Source organism: Danio rerio, chromosome 22, assembly GCF_052040795.2.
Source record: "Danio rerio strain M-AB ecotype USA chromosome 22, GRCz13ab, whole genome shotgun sequence".
NCBI lineage: Eukaryota > Metazoa > Chordata > Actinopteri > Cypriniformes > Danionidae > Danio > Danio rerio.
The window spans coordinates 33,859,822-33,879,911 of NC_141042.1; the positions used below are offsets into that span (position 1 = coordinate 33,859,822).

The following is a 20,090-nucleotide window of genomic DNA, read 5'->3' on the forward strand; positions in this document are numbered from 1 at the left end:
TGCATTTTTTTTTTATTCAATGTTTGATGAAATCTCATCTGAAGCGCGAAGAGAGGGCGGGACATAGCATAGCTCCTCTCCTCTTTGAAAAAGCAGCCAATAACATTTTGTTCTTCTCACAGTTCTGCCAATGAGAGTGATTGAGCTTGAACGCATCAGTTGAAAAAAGTAAATGAGGTCTCTTGAAGGGGGCGGGGCATGTCAGATACTAGAGAGCATTTGGTTGGTCAAGATTTTATGAGAAACTGAAGTATGAGGTGACGTGAAAAAAAAAAAAAAACAATCCGTTAAAACAGAAGTGACTGCAAGTTTTACATGTTTATATCTTCTAGTGTTGTGAAAACTGTACAAATTCATATGATTAACCATGAATTTGCAAAAACTATTACAGAAAAAAGGCATAATTGTTGATTTTATACACATTTCGAAATACCTGGAGCTCCATAAAACCACTAAACCGTGAGCGAATCGGTTGGCATCACCTGCATAATCTGTCAAATAAACGTGCCATCTAAACATCCAGCGTGAACATACTATGGCAGTTGTTTCCATTACTGTCACATTAAATTATCCGTGGCTTACAGATTTGGCAGAATTGCCCAAGGGTTTGAGAAGATCAAGACAGAGCCTCGGCCACCAGTTAGGAGTTTGCATCTGAGGTGGAGAAGGAGAAAGAAAAAAAGATAAGATAACTCCATATGTGTGACAGCCTCCAACAAGCGCGAGTCAAGCGTCACTTTAAATAATGTGTTGATTTTTTTTGGTTTTTGAGAAATGCGTACTTTCACAGTCTGGGTTACACATCGCTTTAGCGCTTGCAGTTCTGAGAAGTCTCTTACTCATATTACAGAGACAAAGTCACTCATTTTCAGAAAATTGAACAAGTGCTCAACAAATGAAACTTTTCAGTAAATAAATGAAACCTTTCAGAAGCTTAAATTTTTTTATTTTTTATTTATGTATTTAAATTAAGCTTTTTTTAAACGGGTAAACTTAATAATTAAAAAATATTGTTTTGAAAAATGTTAATTATAATGTAAAGTTTTTTTCTTTTTACTAATATTACAAATGTACTTGGCATTAAACATATAGAACAATATGTTGCAATACAATAAATAAGTATATTTTAGAAATATATATTTAAATAGATATGTTTTTTATTCATTGTTTTAAAGACATATGGTAATATGCATCACAATACAATTTAAGTTATAGTAAATATAGCATATATATATATATATATATATATATATATATATATATATATATATATATATATATATATATATATATATACAATTTTAAACATTTTTAAAAAATGAGAATAATCATTTATATAATTGAATAAATTGTGGTTCATTCCACTGTGGTCACCCATGAAAAATGAGGGATAAGCCGAATGAAAATTAATATATTTGAATTGTAGTATTTGTTGTACCTTTAAATTGATGATATGACAAATCTTTATGTTGTTTAAAAGTTTTAAATATATTTAGAAAAAGTATTTAACTATTAAAAAACGGGGGGGAAACTCATTAAAGCTCAATTAAAAAATACCATGTCAATACCATGTTTTTCCCCCACATACAAAGTACCACGTGCAAATTAATATCGGCTACAGTATATAAACACGCACATCATTCATTCGCAAATTAAACGAATCCGTATCCCCGAAAGCTCATCATCAGGTAAGGGTTAATGAGTTTGCTTTAGCATGTGTATTGCGCGGATCTGCGGTCTTCACGTTCGTTCACACACTTTGGTGAGGCGGTGACACTCAGTGAGTCATTTGCGCTCCGGTCGCAGGACTGACAGCTGATGCTCATGGACCAACGCATGAACGCCACAGGATCTGTTCACGATACACCTGAACACCGACACAAGCCCAACCATCATCTTCCTCATCCTCTTCATCCCTTTCTGCCTCTCTCCGCATAACGCGTTACTCTTAATTATCTGCCATGCCAAGCTGGAGGATAAACCTCACTTTTTGTCTGCAGAGGATGCACGACGAAGGTAAAGTGAACGGGTTTCTGACTTTAATCGAGAGTTTGTGGTTGTTCGCTTATCATCGGGTGATATTGGCAGATGCGCCTGCAAAGCTGCATGTTATGCGTAATTGGCATCAGATGTGAATTCAGCACGAGTGACTTCGTTATCTGCTCTGAGCCCACGTGTTAATGAAGTGGCATGTGTTTAGTCTGGCTTTGTGTCTGGAATGGTGTCTAAAATTATGTTTGAAGCAGACTTTGTTGTGCCCAGGATGTAGCCTTGCAGTTCTCCTCGATAAGTTATTGACGATTTTACAGTCTGCACTACTTTCTCGTGGATTAATAAACACTCTCAGTAATAAAGGCACGAACGCTGTCACTGTGGTGGTACCTTTTTAAAAGGTGCACTTTTTTTTACCCACACGGTACACTTTTGTACTTAAAAGGTCCACAATGATAAAACAATTTTTGGACATATAGCTGAGGAATGGTTAAAAAGGGATAAACATCTAATTAATATTTGATTGGTAGCTGTCAAAAAAAAGCATTACCAAAAAATGGTTGTCACATGAAAGCCCTACCCTAAATGCATGATTGGAAATTACAATGGAAATTTATAAAATTGAACAAATTCCCACTTTTGTTAATCAGAAAATATAAAAATGTATTTATTTATGGGAAAAACTATGCAACATCCCATTGACCTGAACTTTTCTGTTAACCTAAAAATGGAAGGATCACTCCCTACATGTCCATAGGTTTGTTGCTGGTGTGTGTGTATAAATTAATTTACTGGTTTCAAGAGTTCACACTTAGCTGATAATCAATAAAGCGTATTTGGCATGCTGTCCCAGGAGAGAGCCCTGAGCTCGTGATATCCTCAAGCCCGGGGCTCCCTCCCGTTAGAAGGGCGAGAGGGGAATTCGAGGTCAGGTAGGTCTTGAGAACTCCCCTGCTTGTCACCGTGAGAAGTGTAAACTCAGGTTGTATTGGTTGATAATTTGTTTTAGTCAATTGGCTATGGTTTATGTTTTTGGACGGTGGGAGGAACCCGGGGAAAACCCACGCGAACACGGGGAGAACATGTAAACTCCACACAGAAACACTAACCGGCCCGATGGGTTGGACCAGCGGTGTTCTTGCTGTGAGGCAACAGTGCTAGCCACTGGGCCACCGTGTCGCCCGATCAGAAAAAGTGGGAGGATGCAGGGGTGGAAAGCGGGGGAGCTTCAAGACGAAGATAACTGGAGTGAAAACTCAGGTTATTTATAATGCTTCCGTAATCATCTAATAGGGCTGATTACGGAGCTAACAAGGAGCCAGCTGTGTTGATTATAAGCACGTGATCCTCTCGAAATTAGTTTATGAATAAACCACACTTATTTATTTATTTTTACTTAATTGTCCCCCACCCTTTTTCTCCTATTTTATTTAACATATATTATTATTATTATTTATTTATTTATATTTTTTATGTATAACATTAGTGTACATGCACACAAAAAAGGAAGCATATACTGTTGAAAGAGAAAGAGGATGTACAGAATTTGTGCTTATATTTGTGAGTGTATTCATATGTATGACCTCTGAAATGTACCTGATATACAGTTGAAGTCAGAATTATTAGCCCCCTTTTGAATTTTCTTTTCTTTTGTAAATATTTCCCAAATTATGTTTAACAGAGCAATGAAATGTTCACAGAATGTCTGATAATATTTTTTTTTCTTCTGGAGAAAGTCTTATTTGTTTTATTTCAGCTAGAATAAAAGCAGTTATAAATTTTTTAAAAAACTTTTTTTGGACAAAATTATTAGCCCCTTTAAGCTATTTTTTTTTTTTCGATAATCTACAGAACAAACCATCATTATACAATAACTTGCCTAATTACCCTAACCTGCCTAGTTCACCTTATTAACCTAGTTAAGCCTTTAAATGTCACTTTAAGCTGTATAGAAGTGTCTTGAAAAATATCAAGTAAAATAATATTTACTGTCATCATGACAAAGAGAAAATAAATCTGTTATTAGAAATACGTTTTTAAAACTATTATGATTAGAAATGTGCTGAAATAATCTTCCCTCCATTAAACAGAAATTGGGGGAAAAATAAACAGGGGTGCTTATAATTCACTAGTGGGCTAATAATTCTGACTTCAACTGTAAGTGTAAAACCTTTTGAGAAAATAAAAAACATAATTAAAAAAGGTCCACAATGATACCTTAAAGGTACCACACAAGGTATACTTTTGTTCTTTATATGTACTATTATATACCTTGAAGGTGCAAGTGTGGACGTTTAAGGTACCAAAGTGTATATTTTGAAAAGGTACCACCCCAGTGACAGCTTTTTTTCTGAGAGTTTAATGGACGTGTGTTAACTTTATATTTCATATGATTAAATCATATAATTTTGCTGTTGCTTGTTTAAAGTACTCATTATTTTAAATGTGCTGAAACTACACAATTCTTGATTGGGATTTTATTTGGACGACATAACTTTTTATGTTCAATCCACTTAATTTGTTATATCTGTTTAGAGATTTGTGTTGCGACAATATGAATGAATTGTGTGGAACCTATGATTTTTACAGTGTATATTATTAACTAAATAAACATGGTGTGCATTTTCAAATAATTTCTATACTTTACACGTTTCTTGGCATATTTGTGAGCTGAGCAATGCCTGAAAAAATGTTCCACATGAATTATAATAAGCAGTGTTTGAGCTATTCAATATTCAGTTGCTCTTTCTATTAAACAAAAAGTAGTGACCCATGCAAAGTTTTGATTTATTTTTTATTATTTAGCTATTAAGAACTCAATCTTTCAACTATGTAAAAAGTATGGAACGGGCATATATTTTGTTTGATTTAGGTGAATATTGCCATTTTTTAATATAGATTTCTGGGAGCTTTGCAATTTATTTAAACATATTTCTTAATTATTTTTTGATTTTCTTTTTCAAGAAATTATTTAAAAATAGAGAATATTAAGTAAATTGGAAATTATGTTCTTAAAGAATTATACATTGTAATTCATAATTAGCCAACAATTTATGGACCTATAGTAAATACATTCATTCATTCATTTTCTTTTCGGCTTAGTCCCTTTATTAATCAGGGGTCGCCACAGAGGAATGTACTGCCAAATTATCCAGCATATGTCTTTTAAGCAGCAGATGTCCTTCCAGACGCAAACCATCACTGGTAAACACCCATACACACTCAATCACACACACACACACACACACTATGACCGATTTAGCTTACCCAAATTCACCTACACCACATGTCTTTGAACTTCTGGGAGAAACCGGAGGACCCTGAGGAAACCCACGCAAACTGCAAACTCCACACAGAAATGCCAACTCACCCAGCCGAGAGGAACCAGCGACCCTCTTGCTGTGAGGCAATTGTGCTACCCTCTGCGCCATTGTGTCACCCTCCATAATAAATAATCAAGCTATATCTTATAAAGTGCCCAAGCTTGACCAGAACTTATCTCTAAAAGTCTTATACCAATTTTTATAAACACATTCTATATATTTAACCCAGAGGATTGTTTACTTGTTTTTTTATATTATTTATTATTATTATTATTATTTTTAAAGAATTCGCAAAGATTCAAAAGTATTGCACAATAGGAAAGGCTCCTTTATATATATTAAATCTATTTCCAAGTGAGATGTACGCCTCACAGCAAGAAGGCCGCTGGTTCGAGTACCAGCTGGGCCAGTTGGCATTCCTGTGTGGAATTTCCATGTGTTTTGCATGGGTTTCCTCCGGGTGCTCTGGTTTCCAAAGACAAGTGCTATAGGTGAATTGGATTAACTAAATTGGCCATAGTGAGTGTATGTGAATGTAAGCGTGTATGGGTGTTTCCCAGTACTGGGTTGTGGCTGGAAGGGCATCCACTGTGTAAAACATAAGTTGGAATAGTTGGCGGTTTATCCCGCTGTGGCGAACCCTGATAAATCAGGGATTAAGTCAAAGGTAAATAAATGAATGAATGAATGAATATGCCCTAGTGCAAAGCCTCAAGGGAAGTCATCTCCACACTTGGGTAAAATGATGTCAAATGCAAAATGAGTTGTGCCTCAGTACACAGCCTTGAGGCACTCCTCAGCATCTTGATCTACTGCAATGCTTGACAGTGATGTTTGGGATGTTGTAATGCAGCTGCTGTTATTGTTTTTTGAATGAAAGACAGGATGTTCATAGCTCCTAGGGAGTAATTTCAAGTGACTGATCTTACCTGACTCTATCTACTGTGCTTAGAAGATCTCATGAATTGTGCATTCAGAGAGGTGAAAATGTTAAGCTGTGAAAAAGTTTCATTGTGTGAAGCCTTTGCTCGTAAGATGCTTTTAAAACTAAAGTTTCATTGCAAAAAATGCTTTTCTTACTTAGATTTTTTGTCTTGTTTCTAGTCCAAATATCTAAAAATTCCTAAATCAAGAAGAATTTTCTACACAAGCACAACATAGTGTCTTGTTTTGAGAAATAATATGCCATTATTAAGTGAGTTTTCCTTCAAACAAGCAAAATTAATCTGCCAATGGGGTAAGCAAAATAATCTTACGTCAAAAGAAAAAACAAGATTAATTTGCTTACCCCATTGGCAGATTATTTTGCTAGTTTTAAGGAAAAACTCACTTAATATTGGTATATTATTTCTCAAAACAAAACACTATGTTGTGCTTGTGTAGAAAATTCTTCTTGATTTAGGAATTTTAGATATTTAGACTAGAAACAAGACAAAAAAATCTAAACAAGAAAAGCATTTTTTGCAGTGTGGTCAGTAAGGGTGAGGCAGTGGCACAGTAGGTAGTGCTGTCACCTCACAGCAAGAAGGTCGCTGGGTCCCTGGTTCAAGCCTCGGGTCAGTTGGCGTTTCTGTGTGGAGTTTGCATGTTCTCCCTGCATTTGTGTGGGTTTCCTCTGGGTGCTCCGGTTTCCCCCACAATCCAAGGACATGCGGTACAGGTGAATTGGGTAGGCTAAATTGTCCGTAGTGTGTGAGTGTGTGTAAATGAGTGTGTGTGGATGTTTCCCAGAGATGGGTTGCGGTCGGAAGGGCACCCGCTGTGTAAAAATGTGCTGGATAAGTTGGTGGTTCATTCCACTGTGGCGACACTGGATTAATTAAGCCGAAAAGAAAATTAATGAATTAATTAGTTGATTAGTAAAAGGCAGTTTAATGGCAATAAACTCAGTTGGTCAGACTGTTGTGGAAACACAAAGAGAACAAGAAGAAAAACACATTTTTTATTCTGGTTTTCTATCTCTCATACAGAAGGAGCTAATCCTCTTTCCTTATCAGAATTTGAATTCCGAGACGCGAGATCCCATTAATCATAAGCACCAAGTTAAATTAGAATAGTGAGGTTGAATTTGCAGTTTGCCTACTAAGTGTGTGTGTGTGTGTGTGTGTGTGTGTGTGTGTGTGTGTGCATTTGGAAGAAGTTGTAGCACTGATAGAGCATTGCCTGATCATATCTTCTGGCTGCAGCAGTATATCTGGACAAATTCCTGCGTTTAGCTTCAGCAGAATTGATCGTAGCTGCATGACTGCTCATGAAGACCTTGAACTAAGTTCTGCATTAGGTTTTTGACTCTTGAATTAGTATGTTCACAATGATGTCGTAGAAGAACAATTGTTTTGATTCCCAAGGAACCTTTCAAGAACCTGTATTGTGCTATTGTAAAGGATACTAGTCTTATTTTAAAGGTCATCTACAATAAGTTTTCATTCATCTAATGTCAAAAAATGCAAAGGTCTGGTTTCTGTAAGCCCCTCAAATCTGCAAGCATACTCTGCCTTGATTGATCAGATGATCTGTTGTGACTACAGAAAATTAAATGCACTAGTCTTTAGTTTTTCAGGCTTTCTCAGTACTTTATTCGCAATTCTTCTGTCTTCGACATGATAGGCAATTTAACTAGCAATGGAACTAAAGCAGGGGTGTCCAAACTCGGTCCTGGAAGGCCGGTGTCCTGCAAATTTTAGCACCAACTTGCCTCAACAAACCTGGATGTTTTTTTTTTTTTTCTTGAAAGCATAGTAAGAGCTTGATAAGCTAGGCCAGATATGTCTGACTGGGGTTGGAACTAAACTTGGCAGGACACCGGCCCTCCAGGACTGAGCTTGGGCAACCTACGCTAAAGCCTTGAGTATGAGTCCCTAGTTCATCTCTTGAAGCCAATGGTGTGACATTTACTCACAGAGCTCCTACAAGATTGGGATTAGACATGGGAGGTAATGTTTACCCAATCAGGTTTTACAAGCTAGTCTCTTGCACTCATTGCCTAAACCTCATTTTCATCTGGGTCACAGCACCATTTTAACTACTCTGTTTCTTTTTACCCCTCACTGAAGATTTAAACAGACATATCTTGTATGGGCAACAAAAGTTCTATGTTAAAGACCACAGCCTAGCATCCATTAGTAGTGCAAGCTTTGTAGCAAGGGTAACCTTTGTAGCTTCCAATGACATTTACTCAGACACCTCCTATTAGCTGGCTTCTGTTGAATTCGCCCCTAAACCAAACTCCAATCCAGGTCAGAGCACCAATTTTAACCCCTCCTATTCTTCTTGCTTCGCTTCAAATGAGGCAGAGATTGGGATCTACACTACATGAGACAATTGCACTTTTGAGAACATTTGCACAACTCCTACTAGCTAGACTCTGTTAGACTCATCTCCCCAAATATCACACCTATTCGAGTAATGGCTACCAATTTTACTCCTCAAGTTCTTTTCAACCCATCCTCATTGACTTTTAAATAGGGATAATTGGCACCAGACATGCTCTCTGGACATCAATTGCTGGTGCTCATTTTGGGGACAAGAAGATGAGGCTTACCCACACAACACCTACTAGTTGGTCTCCTTTACACCCACCCCTGAAACATCTCTTCCTTCAGGGTCACAGCACCAATGTAACCCCTCTAGTGCTTTCCCCCCCTCTCTGAAGGGCATATGGCCTGGCATCTCCATCATGTGGGACGAGTATACTATTAAGGGTGCTAAAGACTGCAGAATATGGCAGAATCTAGTGCCATATGCTAATTCAGTTCAATTTACCTTTATTTCTATAGCGCTTTTACAATGTAGATTGTGGCAAAGCAGCTTCACATAGAATATTATAGTAAATTGAAACAGTGTCAGTCCAGTTTTCAAAGTTTAAGGGTGCTTTCACCCCTGTGAATTGATTCAGTTGTTCCGAAACAGAGATTACAAATGTTACATTGTTGCTCTTTGCTCTTGGAGTGGTTCGCTTTCACACTGCAAAGTTTCTAATCGGACCAAAAGAGCTAAAACAAGTGTCAGTGTTTATTTTGCAGCGTCCTGCTCAGCTGTCAGGAGAGGTGGTGGTTTGGTGGTGATTGACAGGTGCGCGCGCACGACGTGTCTAAGGAGAGATGCGGTGGGGAGGGGTGAGAAGGGTGCGCAACGATGCCTATTTGAGGACCGGGAGGGAGACGCGAGATTACCGGGAGATCATCACTCGTTTGCAGGCATCCGGAGACTCACGAACCTTCCCGCCCTACTCGTAATTCTCTCTTCATATAGCCGTATGCCTATTGTATATCCATAAAACACAGTGATATAACCGCGCTCGGATTGGATCATTTTCTCATTGCAATCGAACCGCTCCAGGGTTCGTTTCAATCGAGCCGAGACCACCTCACTCAGGCAGTCTCGGAGCGATTACTTTGGCGCGGAACAGAGCGCGATTGCCCTGTTCACATATGCCAAATGAACCACGTTAACTAGACAAATGAGACAGGTTCCGAAACAAAAGTGTAGGTGTGAAAGCACCTTAAGTTCAGTTTAGCTCAGTTCAGTGTCATTTAAAATTCAATACTGAGAGTCCAAACACTTAGGAGCAAATCCATTGATGCGCAGCTCTACAGGTCCTGAACCATGCAAGCCAGTGGCTAATGCGTCTATCCAGAGTAAAGAGGTTTACCAACAGGGTTCCTATTCAACCCCTTAACCTTACTTTATTCCGGGTCACGGCACCAATTTAAACACTCTTTCGCACACCCCGACTCCTCCACACGTAGAATTGTATTTAAACAGACATTTTTGACATAGGCAAAATGTAAACTAACAAAGATATCAGTCAGTGCACCTTAAAGTCAGGGGAGTGATGTTTATTTACTCTTTGTTACACAAAGAGTGTTTTTAAAACCATGTTCCACCATGTTGAACCTTCTGTCCATTGGAAAAATTCCATGGATGCTAAAAATTCTCGTTGTAACCATAGAAATCAATAAATAGGCCATGCTTTATTTCTAAGAGTGTATGCTGTATGCCCATCTGAAATGGCACTTAAGAAATAGTTCTTCTGCCTCGTGTCTGCATGAGGTCAGGCAGCAGAATGCTCATTTACCCTCCGTTATACAGCCATCATCCCTATTTTTAGAGCGCTCTGGAATTACATGTATGTTAAATATCAAAGGGTTGTGCCCTGTTGGTAAAGTCCAGCCATAGCAAACATTGTTTGACAAATCAAAATAAGACTGTCTCAACCCCCTGAAGTCCTTTGCTAGTTTGTTTTGAAAATGCAATAAGGGGTCATGTTATGTTATATATCTACAACAAATGTGTCAAGTTCTTAGAAATTCACTCTTTGTGTTTGTTGGTTTCGTACAATTTTACAATGGTAATATAAAGACAAATATTTGTTTAAATGCTTACAAAAATAAATGTAAGTTAATGCATATGCTTAAACTTATATTTAAACAGTAAATATTGTTGTTGTTATTATTATCATCCATATTTTCTCAGTATGATAAAAAGACAGAGTCAAATATCATAAAAACTAATTTCACAACATCAAAATTCATTCAGAAATATTTTTATGCATAAATTAAATGTCATGCCACTGACCTATATTATTTAAAAATGGTTAAATCTTGTATTATTTTCCCCTTCAGGTGAATAAAAGGACCTGTTCTGTCACTTCAAATCAAATAGGCTAAACAATTGAATTATTAAAAGATCAAAGCTTGAGGCCATAAATCCACTACAAACCCCAAACACTCAAGTTCATTTTAAGTTCCTCCCTTTTTTCCTCCACTGTTTCCAATCTATTTTCAGAAATGATCAAGATAACGGTTCCAATTTGCATAATCTACTTTGTTGCCACACTTTACAAATCCCTCGAGCTAACAAACGGCAAATTCACTGGTTGTACAAACAACATCGGAGCTTCAGGCCTTCAATGTCACGTCTGAAAACACGCAAAAACTTTCCTCACTGAGTAAAATATCTACCCTCGCGCCAAGATACAATGAACTCATGACACCTTATTCACAGCCATTTAATTTTTCATCATGAATATTAATAATATATTTAGAGCTGCGGGAGTGTTAAAGACTCTGCTGTTTCTCTGTGATGAGCAAAAGCAGGAATGAAGAAATATGTATACGTATCTCATGAATGAAAATAGTGATTAAATGAGCGGTAGCACGGTAATGCAATCCCTTAAGACGTTTATATCACCTTCGCAGTGGTTGTGAATATCTCACTTTCGTTTCTGACATGCTATTTTAGGCTATACCTGAGTGGAAAGTTCAAGCGGAAAGAAAAACTTTAGAAAAACATGCCCGTAACCCGAATTTTATATCTAGTTTTCCTTAAATGCACATTAAATATAGGCAGTGTGCAAATATATTGGTGATCAGGGGGGCCAACTTTTTCGGTAATGTTATTTTTTGTAATACATGCTTCAGTGAATCAAATTGAATGAGATCTATTTAATTAATGGAGCATATTTCGTTTGTAGGATATGTGTTTTGTGGGATACTTTGTGTATTCTGACCTACAATATTCTGCGATTAGCCATTTCAGAGGATACTGTAGGTCAAACTATACAAACTATGCATCTAATTTGACTTTACTTTTAGGCTATACCTATTTTACAAAAAAACAAACAAGAAAAGTGAGCACTTCATGTCTATCGGCTTAGATTAATTGCATTCACTATGGTACAATCCATTATAGGGGTGGTCAAATGTGTGTATATATAATTAGTAACATTGGTATTTAAGATGCAGATCAGAGCTAACTATTTCTTGCTATTTAGAGGACAGACCTCTACAGACCGACCTCTAAAAAAACATACATGTTGTTTTCATGTGCTTCAAGAAGGATCAAGCATTAAGGGCGGTCAATTCCTCCCGTAATTTGCACCCTGAAAATAGGCCCAGCATAAGCAACATAATGTAATAGCCATAAACTAATATATGTATTATTTATATTAAGTTTGGGGATGCTACTTTAAGTCAAGGTAGACTGTTAATAGTGTGAAAATAACTACAAATAACTAGCGTACACTTCCCCAAATGGTTGATTAGGCTACATTTTGAATAGCAAAACAAATTGTATCATTATTATAATTGTATTTTTTTATTCTAAAATGTTATATTTAAATTTAAAAACATGACATTGTTTTATTATTGATGTACCACTTAGCATATTTGTAATCGGAGCATTGGATAAATGCTGGTTCGAAATTCGAATAGATTTTATTCTTGCATGTTATTGTCAAAGGTATTTACAGAGGGGATTTTGGTCATCTTTCATTTCATTTATATCACTTTATAATTCAGAAAGTACTCTGCACATCAAAAAAACTTCTGTATAATAACTGTATATTTTCAGGCAAATTATGTACGAACATATATCTATCTGAAAAAAAAAACATTCAGATTATAGATATTAATACAACTGTAAGTTTTGTAAATCTTGCTAAAAAGGAGATTTAAAAAAAATCTAAGCTAGTTTTTAAGGGGCCATGAAATCCGCCTTTCTCAGCAGCATGTTTTCACACCTCTAGTTTAAAAAAAGTCAGGAAAGTAGGTGAGTCCAGCTTTGTTTAGGTGGGATTGTCGAGTGGCAAAAGTGGGAAGGGTTTGCATGAAAAGGGTTATTTCATTATAGGTGCACTACAGTGGCAACACAAACACAGACACCGGGGAGATGATAATATGATTGAGGTGTTTACAAGTTGCTTTTGAATGTTCCTTTCATGATCCCGTTTTACATGTTATAGTATGTAACTCGATTAACATCATGCATCAGCACTCTATCCACATTTCCTTCAGGGTTTCATGTCATTTCGGGTGTTTTATTTTTAATTTGTCCACTTTAACTGCCGTTTGGCACTTTCACTTTCATTCAGGAACAATTCATGCATGCCTCCATGACAAACGAGATACTGCATGCAAGAAACTGCTGGAAGAGTGTTGTTTTAATGGAATTTGATACCGCACGTCGAATGGGAGAAAAAAATCCTCTGCATTTCTCGGTAGATGCAGAGACTTAGTGGGTGTAGCGAATAGTGTGAAACAGTCGTGTGTGTATAGACTATTCTGTCAGAGGAGGTTTGACAGGAGCACCCGTGTCTGTTTGACGTGTCATACAGAAAGTTAAAAAAGGAACTTGAGGGGAAATGGCTAATTCCCTTCAAACCCAGGTAAGCCAATATGTACATTTTCTACCCCAATAAAGGCTTCTTTCTCATTATATAGTTAATAACAAAAGATACGCTCCATGTTTTGGCTGTGAGACGTGATTTGGACAAAGTTGTCGGCGATTCTTCCTATTGTGAAGTCATGCAATGTGAAAGCCCCTGTCGCCGATCCATCTTGCAGTGTAAACAATGCAGCGACAAAACACTAGCCTGGATAGTCATGCAGTGTGAAAACATCTGTGACATGAGTACTTTGAAAATCATGCAGTCTGAACTCGGCATAAGGTGTTTACATGTTTTCATTTGGAGAGCAGCAGTGATATTAACGTACTGTAAACTTGGTAACTAAATCATTTTGACAACGGTATTCCTTCAAAAACTGAAAATGTACTGCTGACGATGCAAACTATCTTCGCAAACATAAAGAACATTGATCATACACTTGCCAAATCCATAGAAACAGGACAATCGACACATACTGGAGCCATGTGTTTTTTTAAAAGAAGACAAAGGGCGAATCTAGATTTGACCATTTCCAGATGTGAAAAGCTCTCAGGTAAAAAATGTTCCTTCAAACATATTTTTGTCGCATATTAACAGACTGGAATTAACAGTCAAATGTGGGCCCACACGCAGCCGGGCTCTCATTGTGGGAAACAAAACCTTCCTTGCAGCAAACTTACAAATGCAATACTGGCGACCTATCTCTTCAAACAATTGTTTTACTTCTAATTGTTCTAATTATGGTTGGCAACACAATGTGGTGTCTCTCTAAACACTGTAACAGGTAAAAGATGTCCTCGAAGCCATATAATGCATATTAATGAAGTTGCACCTCATTCATAATAAAAGCACGCTGATTGGTTCAAACCAAGTCTTTCTCATGATTTAATGCTGAAATCTCAAAGACGTTACATTGTGCCGGCTGGTACTGATATCCAGTCTCCATGCTGGATTTTACACACTGATCGCATGGCCGTGATGTAGCTTAAAATTTTTTTTTCAAACCGGAAGAACAAATCTGCTTGAAGAAACACAAAATAACCAATTTTCTTTTTTTTGTGAAATATGTGCGTTCTAATAGTGTTTTAGCAGCGTGGGACACTTTTATGACTGTCAACTTCTCAAAAAATGTGTTTTGGTGTTTTGATGACCCTTTTAATAGCTATTTTAAATATAAATATATACATTAATTGCATGCCATTAAAAAATTGACCTAAAATGCGTTTTGGATGTTTTCTTTACATTTAAATTTGGAAAAAAAAAAAACACAATGAAAATTTCAGTCTGTCCTTACTCTTCAGTATTATCATTAGACATGCTCATCCTCGACAAAGCTCTTGGGTTTTTCTCAATTCAAATCTATTATGCTGTTCATATATCAGTTTGGCTGAACTGATAAACAGTAATGAGAATGTTTGTGGTTCATTTTCTTTTCATGGCTGTGTAGCATCTTGTTCATTTTACAGAATAAAAAGCACCTTATTCATGTAAACAACGGAAACAAAACATTTTTTAATGACATTTGCTTTTTTGAATCTGTGGTGTGCTTTAGTTTTATGCAATAATCAGGAAAATTACAGGGATAGTTGACCAAAAATTTAAACGTTGCTAATAATTTACTCCCCCTCAGGCCATTTAAGATGTGACCTTTTTTCTTCAATAGAACATTAAAGAAGCTGAAACTGTTGCTGTTTCTCAATATGCATTCTTCAGCAGTCTTGTGTCCTCGTGTTCTCGTGTAACGTCATCATCAGCTGCCTAAGTTCAGTTCCAATACTCAAGACCGCAAGTACGGAGGACGCGTGAAACTTCCCGGATGTGATCTTGATATCGAGGACTCGCCGATGCAGGCTTGAGCACCGAACTTGCTCTGGAAGACCAAGAAGTCATTGCGACTGGAGATGGGAAGCGCAGCATTTTATTTAGATTTATTATTAAAGTTCAGAGATGTAAGTTATTTACCTCAGAAGTTTCCCTTTTGCAGAGAAGATCTACTTTCTTCCACCATTCCTTCACATCTGCAGCTGACAGAACAGGGGCCTCATGTACGAAGACTTGCGTAGAAATCCTACTAAAACATTGCGTACGCAGAAAAAAATTCAGATGTATGAAACACTGCGTACGCCGAATCCCACGCACATTCTTTTGTACTCCCCCGTATGAATATGCTAATGACTCTACTTTGGCAAAACCCAATGAAAAAGCAAAGGCAAAAGCAAGCAAGAAGAGAAACTTTGAACAGAATGTGAATTGGAGGTGCTGCTTTCGGAGGTAGACCGGAGAAAAACTGTGTTATTTGCAAGTTTGTCCTTCGGAATTAACAACGAAAGAAAAAAATAGAGTGGGGAGAGTTTAGCTGATGCGGTTAACACAGTTATGTCTTAACATCGTACAAGGTGTATTTTAAAAAGAAATAGCGGGATTTATAGGTGTAAATGTTGTGGTACCCTGAGTAGTCTCAGTGGTGTGGCTCGTAAAACGTATGTTAACATGTTTTGACACATTCGAGCTTGAACCCCCCCCCCCCCCCCCCCCATATATCAGATTATCACGAGAAAGACAAGTAGGAATCATTAATAAGTCTGTGCATCCCATTTTATTTGCACATTTATTAAACGGAAATGTTTCTGATTCACGCATGCAAATTCATCTTCAGATAGTGTGCTTATAGAAATGTGCATGCAGTAGATAGCTCAGATTACATTGGGAAAACAGGCGACCGCTGCAAATTGTGCTTTAATGTTTGGCTGGACAACTGTATGGTATGGAAACCTTATATACCTGCTAGATGAACCCGTCTCATACAGCTGCCATTGCAAGGCTCAGACACTTTGTAGAGTGCAATTTAACACAACTGCCTCTAGGAGTCGCCAATGGAAATAAAACAGACACGCACAAAAAATGTGCGTACGCCAGCCATGAAGCTGCCGTGGAGCTGCGCACACTCCCACGTTCATTTCATCGTTAGTGAATCCCAACGTGAGCGATTCTGAGCGTGAAACCTGGCGTACGCAAAGTTTTTGTGTGTACGCAGCGTTGATACATGAGGCCCCTGAACAGCAGAAACCATTGCTAACTCATAATCATTCTTTTAGAGCTAGTATTTTAATGATTCTCTAGCATAATTTCTAAACTGATGACAAAACAGGTGATTTTACTCATATTTCAAGATTATAAGACTAAATGGCATGAAATGTCATCAGATTTCCAAGTGTTTCTCTGTTGTAATCGGGAGATCACAATATTATTATGGTATAAAAACAGCACCACAACTTACTAAAGAGAGAGGTCGGCTTAGTCATTAACGTGTTTAATAATGATTTGATCAGTTGTAGTTTGAAATTATGCTGGTTTTCTCTTAGGGCTTATAATGCGAGGCTGGACGAGTGCTGTTATTTGCAGAATACCGTACGGCTATCAGCCAATCAGATTGAGGAAACAGACAGAACTGTTGTATGTGTGTGTGTATATATATATATATATATATATATATATATATATATATATATATATATATATATATATATATATGTGTATATGTATATGTATATATGTATGTATGTGTGTGTGTGCGTGTGTGTGTGTGTGTGTGTGTATGTGTGTATGTATATCTTTTTGTATACAAAGGCAAACAATTTTTTCTTTAATGATGTGCATAGATTAATTGTTTCCCACAAAACTAGCTGTATGAGCTAATACAATTCAATATGGTTAGTTTTGATTCTATAAAAATGTGTTCAAAACTAATGATTCATTAACTAATCTGGTATAGATTTCAACTGTTGCGAATCAAGTAGTATTCACAGACTCAAATGCAATTAACATATTTAAAACACACCCTCTCTCTTCCAAAATAGAAAGACAGAGCAACATAAGGCTGGATAAAACAATTTTTGGCCGAACTAAGCTTTTTATTTTCCACCCAGAATGATAATTGTTTAATGTTAGTAATTTTTTTAACATGAAGATGCAATCGTCTGACATTATTGTGCGTAATGAGCATCACATCGATGCTGGCCAGATTCTCTCTAATCGTGGGTTTGTTTCAGCATGTGGCGAACTGTTTAATTAATTTGCTTGGCTGGTCTTTCCTGAGCGCAATGCTTTGCCAGATTGTCCTTCAAGCTTGTGTGATTATCAAGCATATAACAGTTGGGATCATCAAACAAATATGATTCATAACCATTAATGTTGTTTCTATTTGTCATGTGTTTCTGACTGAGAACATTTATGGAATTTTAAGATAAGAGTTCATAGTTCTTTATTTGAATTGTACGATATCAGTTTATTCAATCAACGGAATTGTGCAGTGTTGGGGAAAGTTACTTTTGAAAGTAGTGCATTACAAAATTATATATAATATATATAATATTATATAATTATATAATATAATGAAATAATATTATACACACTGTTAGACATTTTATTGTATTTGCATTGTGAGGTTTTGCAACAAGTATGCATGCTGTCAAACCAATGAAGATCTTTACTTTATTTGCAGGTTTTTTTTTTTTTTTTTGTAATTTCATGTGTTTTCTTAAATTGTAGTGCATTAAGCTCTCATGGCCACCTTAGAATTTACATATGCAATTTTGACTCTGGGAGTAAATAGAATATTAAGTAAATAGATGTTTATCTGTGGCACTTTTCAAAGCATATAACAGGATTATCAAACAAACAGAATTTACAACCATGAGCAGTGCTTCGTCTTATGTCCACATTTATTTCTCTTTCAAAGCAAACATGGGATTGAAGAGAGGTGGACGGGCTTAACATGACTGTGCCAAATGTGGTTTTGCCAGCAGTATTAACTAATCTTCATCTAGGTCACTCACCAGAATGTGCGTAATGTGATTTGATGACTCAACCAGGCAGAAAAATCATCTATTTTCATTAAGATGATGCATGGAAATGTTTTTATTTTCTTGTCAGGATTGTTTCTGAGTGGTGTGGTGCACCGTCAGTGTTTTGGGACAGTGAATGTTGACTTGACATTGTGCTGAGCGACACCGATGGCTAGATCTACTTTGTCTTCAGTATCTGGCTTGTAAAGCCTGCTGGGGTTTGATTGCTCTGAGAGGCAGTGGCCTGTAAACGCAGGCGACTACAGGGAGGAGGAAAAAAAACCCAAAACAGTCTGCCGTTCATCACTTAGTCAGAGATGTGGCATTCGGCTAGTTCTCAAACATACGCCGGTGCTCTTTCTCTGTGACATTTGCAGACTATTATGATGGGTTACGCCATTTAACCTTTAGAAACATGCTCACTGACAAATTGTTTTCTTGTATTCTCATATTCTCCTGAAAGGACATCTTTTTTAACCCCATGGCACAATTATTTTGTATGAATTGGGCAGGGAAGCACTATGGTGTTAGCTTAGCCACATTAGCACATTGGCACTTAGAACTGAAGAAAAAACTGAATTCAAAAAATAGAGAGATAAACTTGTTTAATGCATAAATTCAGCCACACACACTTACTTTTTGTAATTGTGAGATATAAAGTTGGAAATGTGAGGGATAAAAAATGTAAACAAGAAATTTTGCCATCGTTGCCGTTATGAGGTCATCATCAATCCAACATAGGCTCATTCTAAAAAACGTGGCCCTATATACATTTCTGGAGATCACGAATTATGTAGCCAGAAAAATGTATGGTTGCATTTCGTCATTAAAACAAACAATATAGGGCAGTTTGACTGCGTTCCTTTTTGCCCTAGCAGCTGACCGCTTACCTCGGTATAGACAGCTTTCCTGTTGTTACCAGTTTGACCAGTGGCTCGCAGCATACTTAGTCAGACTTGAGGTGAAGAAAGAAAGTTGATTGCGACAACAGGGTTTGAGTCCAGCGAAGAACAGTTCCAGAAAGCAGGTAAGACAAAACAAAAGCCAAAAAATAAAATAAACATGTAACAGGGTGAGTATGTGGTCAAATCTGAAAATGTGGTAAATATCAGGGTGCTTTTATTTTTCTTGGTAGTTTTAAAAACACTGCAGTTGGGTTTAGGAAAGTGGGTGGGCACTGGTCAATCCATGCTTTTAAAAACACTATCTGTTGGGTTTAGGGAAGTGGGTGCATGGGTGTCAGTCAGTCAACTGACAGTGGCTTCTGGTGGATTTATGCGAGAAGAGTAGGCACGAATGGCACACGCGCGAGAAATTTCAGATTTGAAAAAGAGTACACAGTGGCCTCTGGCAAATTCCCAAAAACAAAAATTGCAAAAAACATAGCCCCTGACATATTTGGTGCTCTCCAGAAATGTATATAGGGGTACGTTTTCAGAATGAGCCTGGGTAGCATCATTCTTACATGATTTAAATGTACAGTTCATTTAATAATGACAACTTACTCAATATTTACACTTCCTCAAGTGATTCCAAACCTTTACGAGTTTTTTTTCTTCTGTTGAATTTATTGCTTGGATTCTCCTACACTCTGTTCTTTGGCAATCAGATAAATATTTTTAACCCCGTGGTGCAGTTATTTTGCATACAGCACCATGGAGTTGCCTTAGCCACATTAGCACATGCTGGTACTTAGAGAACTGAGCTGAAACAAGTAGAAAATTAGAGCAAAAACTTGTTTAGGGCATAGTAGCCACACACACT

At 37.1% G+C, this 20,090-nt stretch overlaps 1 protein-coding gene across 2 annotated transcripts in view; it reads left to right on the top strand.

The window, feature by feature from the left end:
• The first annotated feature begins 1,469 nt into the window (after positions 1-1,469).
• grip2b (glutamate receptor interacting protein 2b) overlaps positions 1,470-20,090 on the top strand; it is a 396,185-nt gene continuing 377,564 nt past the window's right edge. For both annotated transcript variants that reach the window (XM_087304607.1, XM_087304608.1), the window contains exon 1: positions 1,470-2,016. In XM_087304607.1, the coding sequence (XP_087160733.1) occupies positions 1,962-2,016 (55 nt within the window). In that variant the 5' untranslated portion in view covers positions 1,470-1,961. The remainder of the gene's footprint in view (positions 2,017-20,090) is intronic.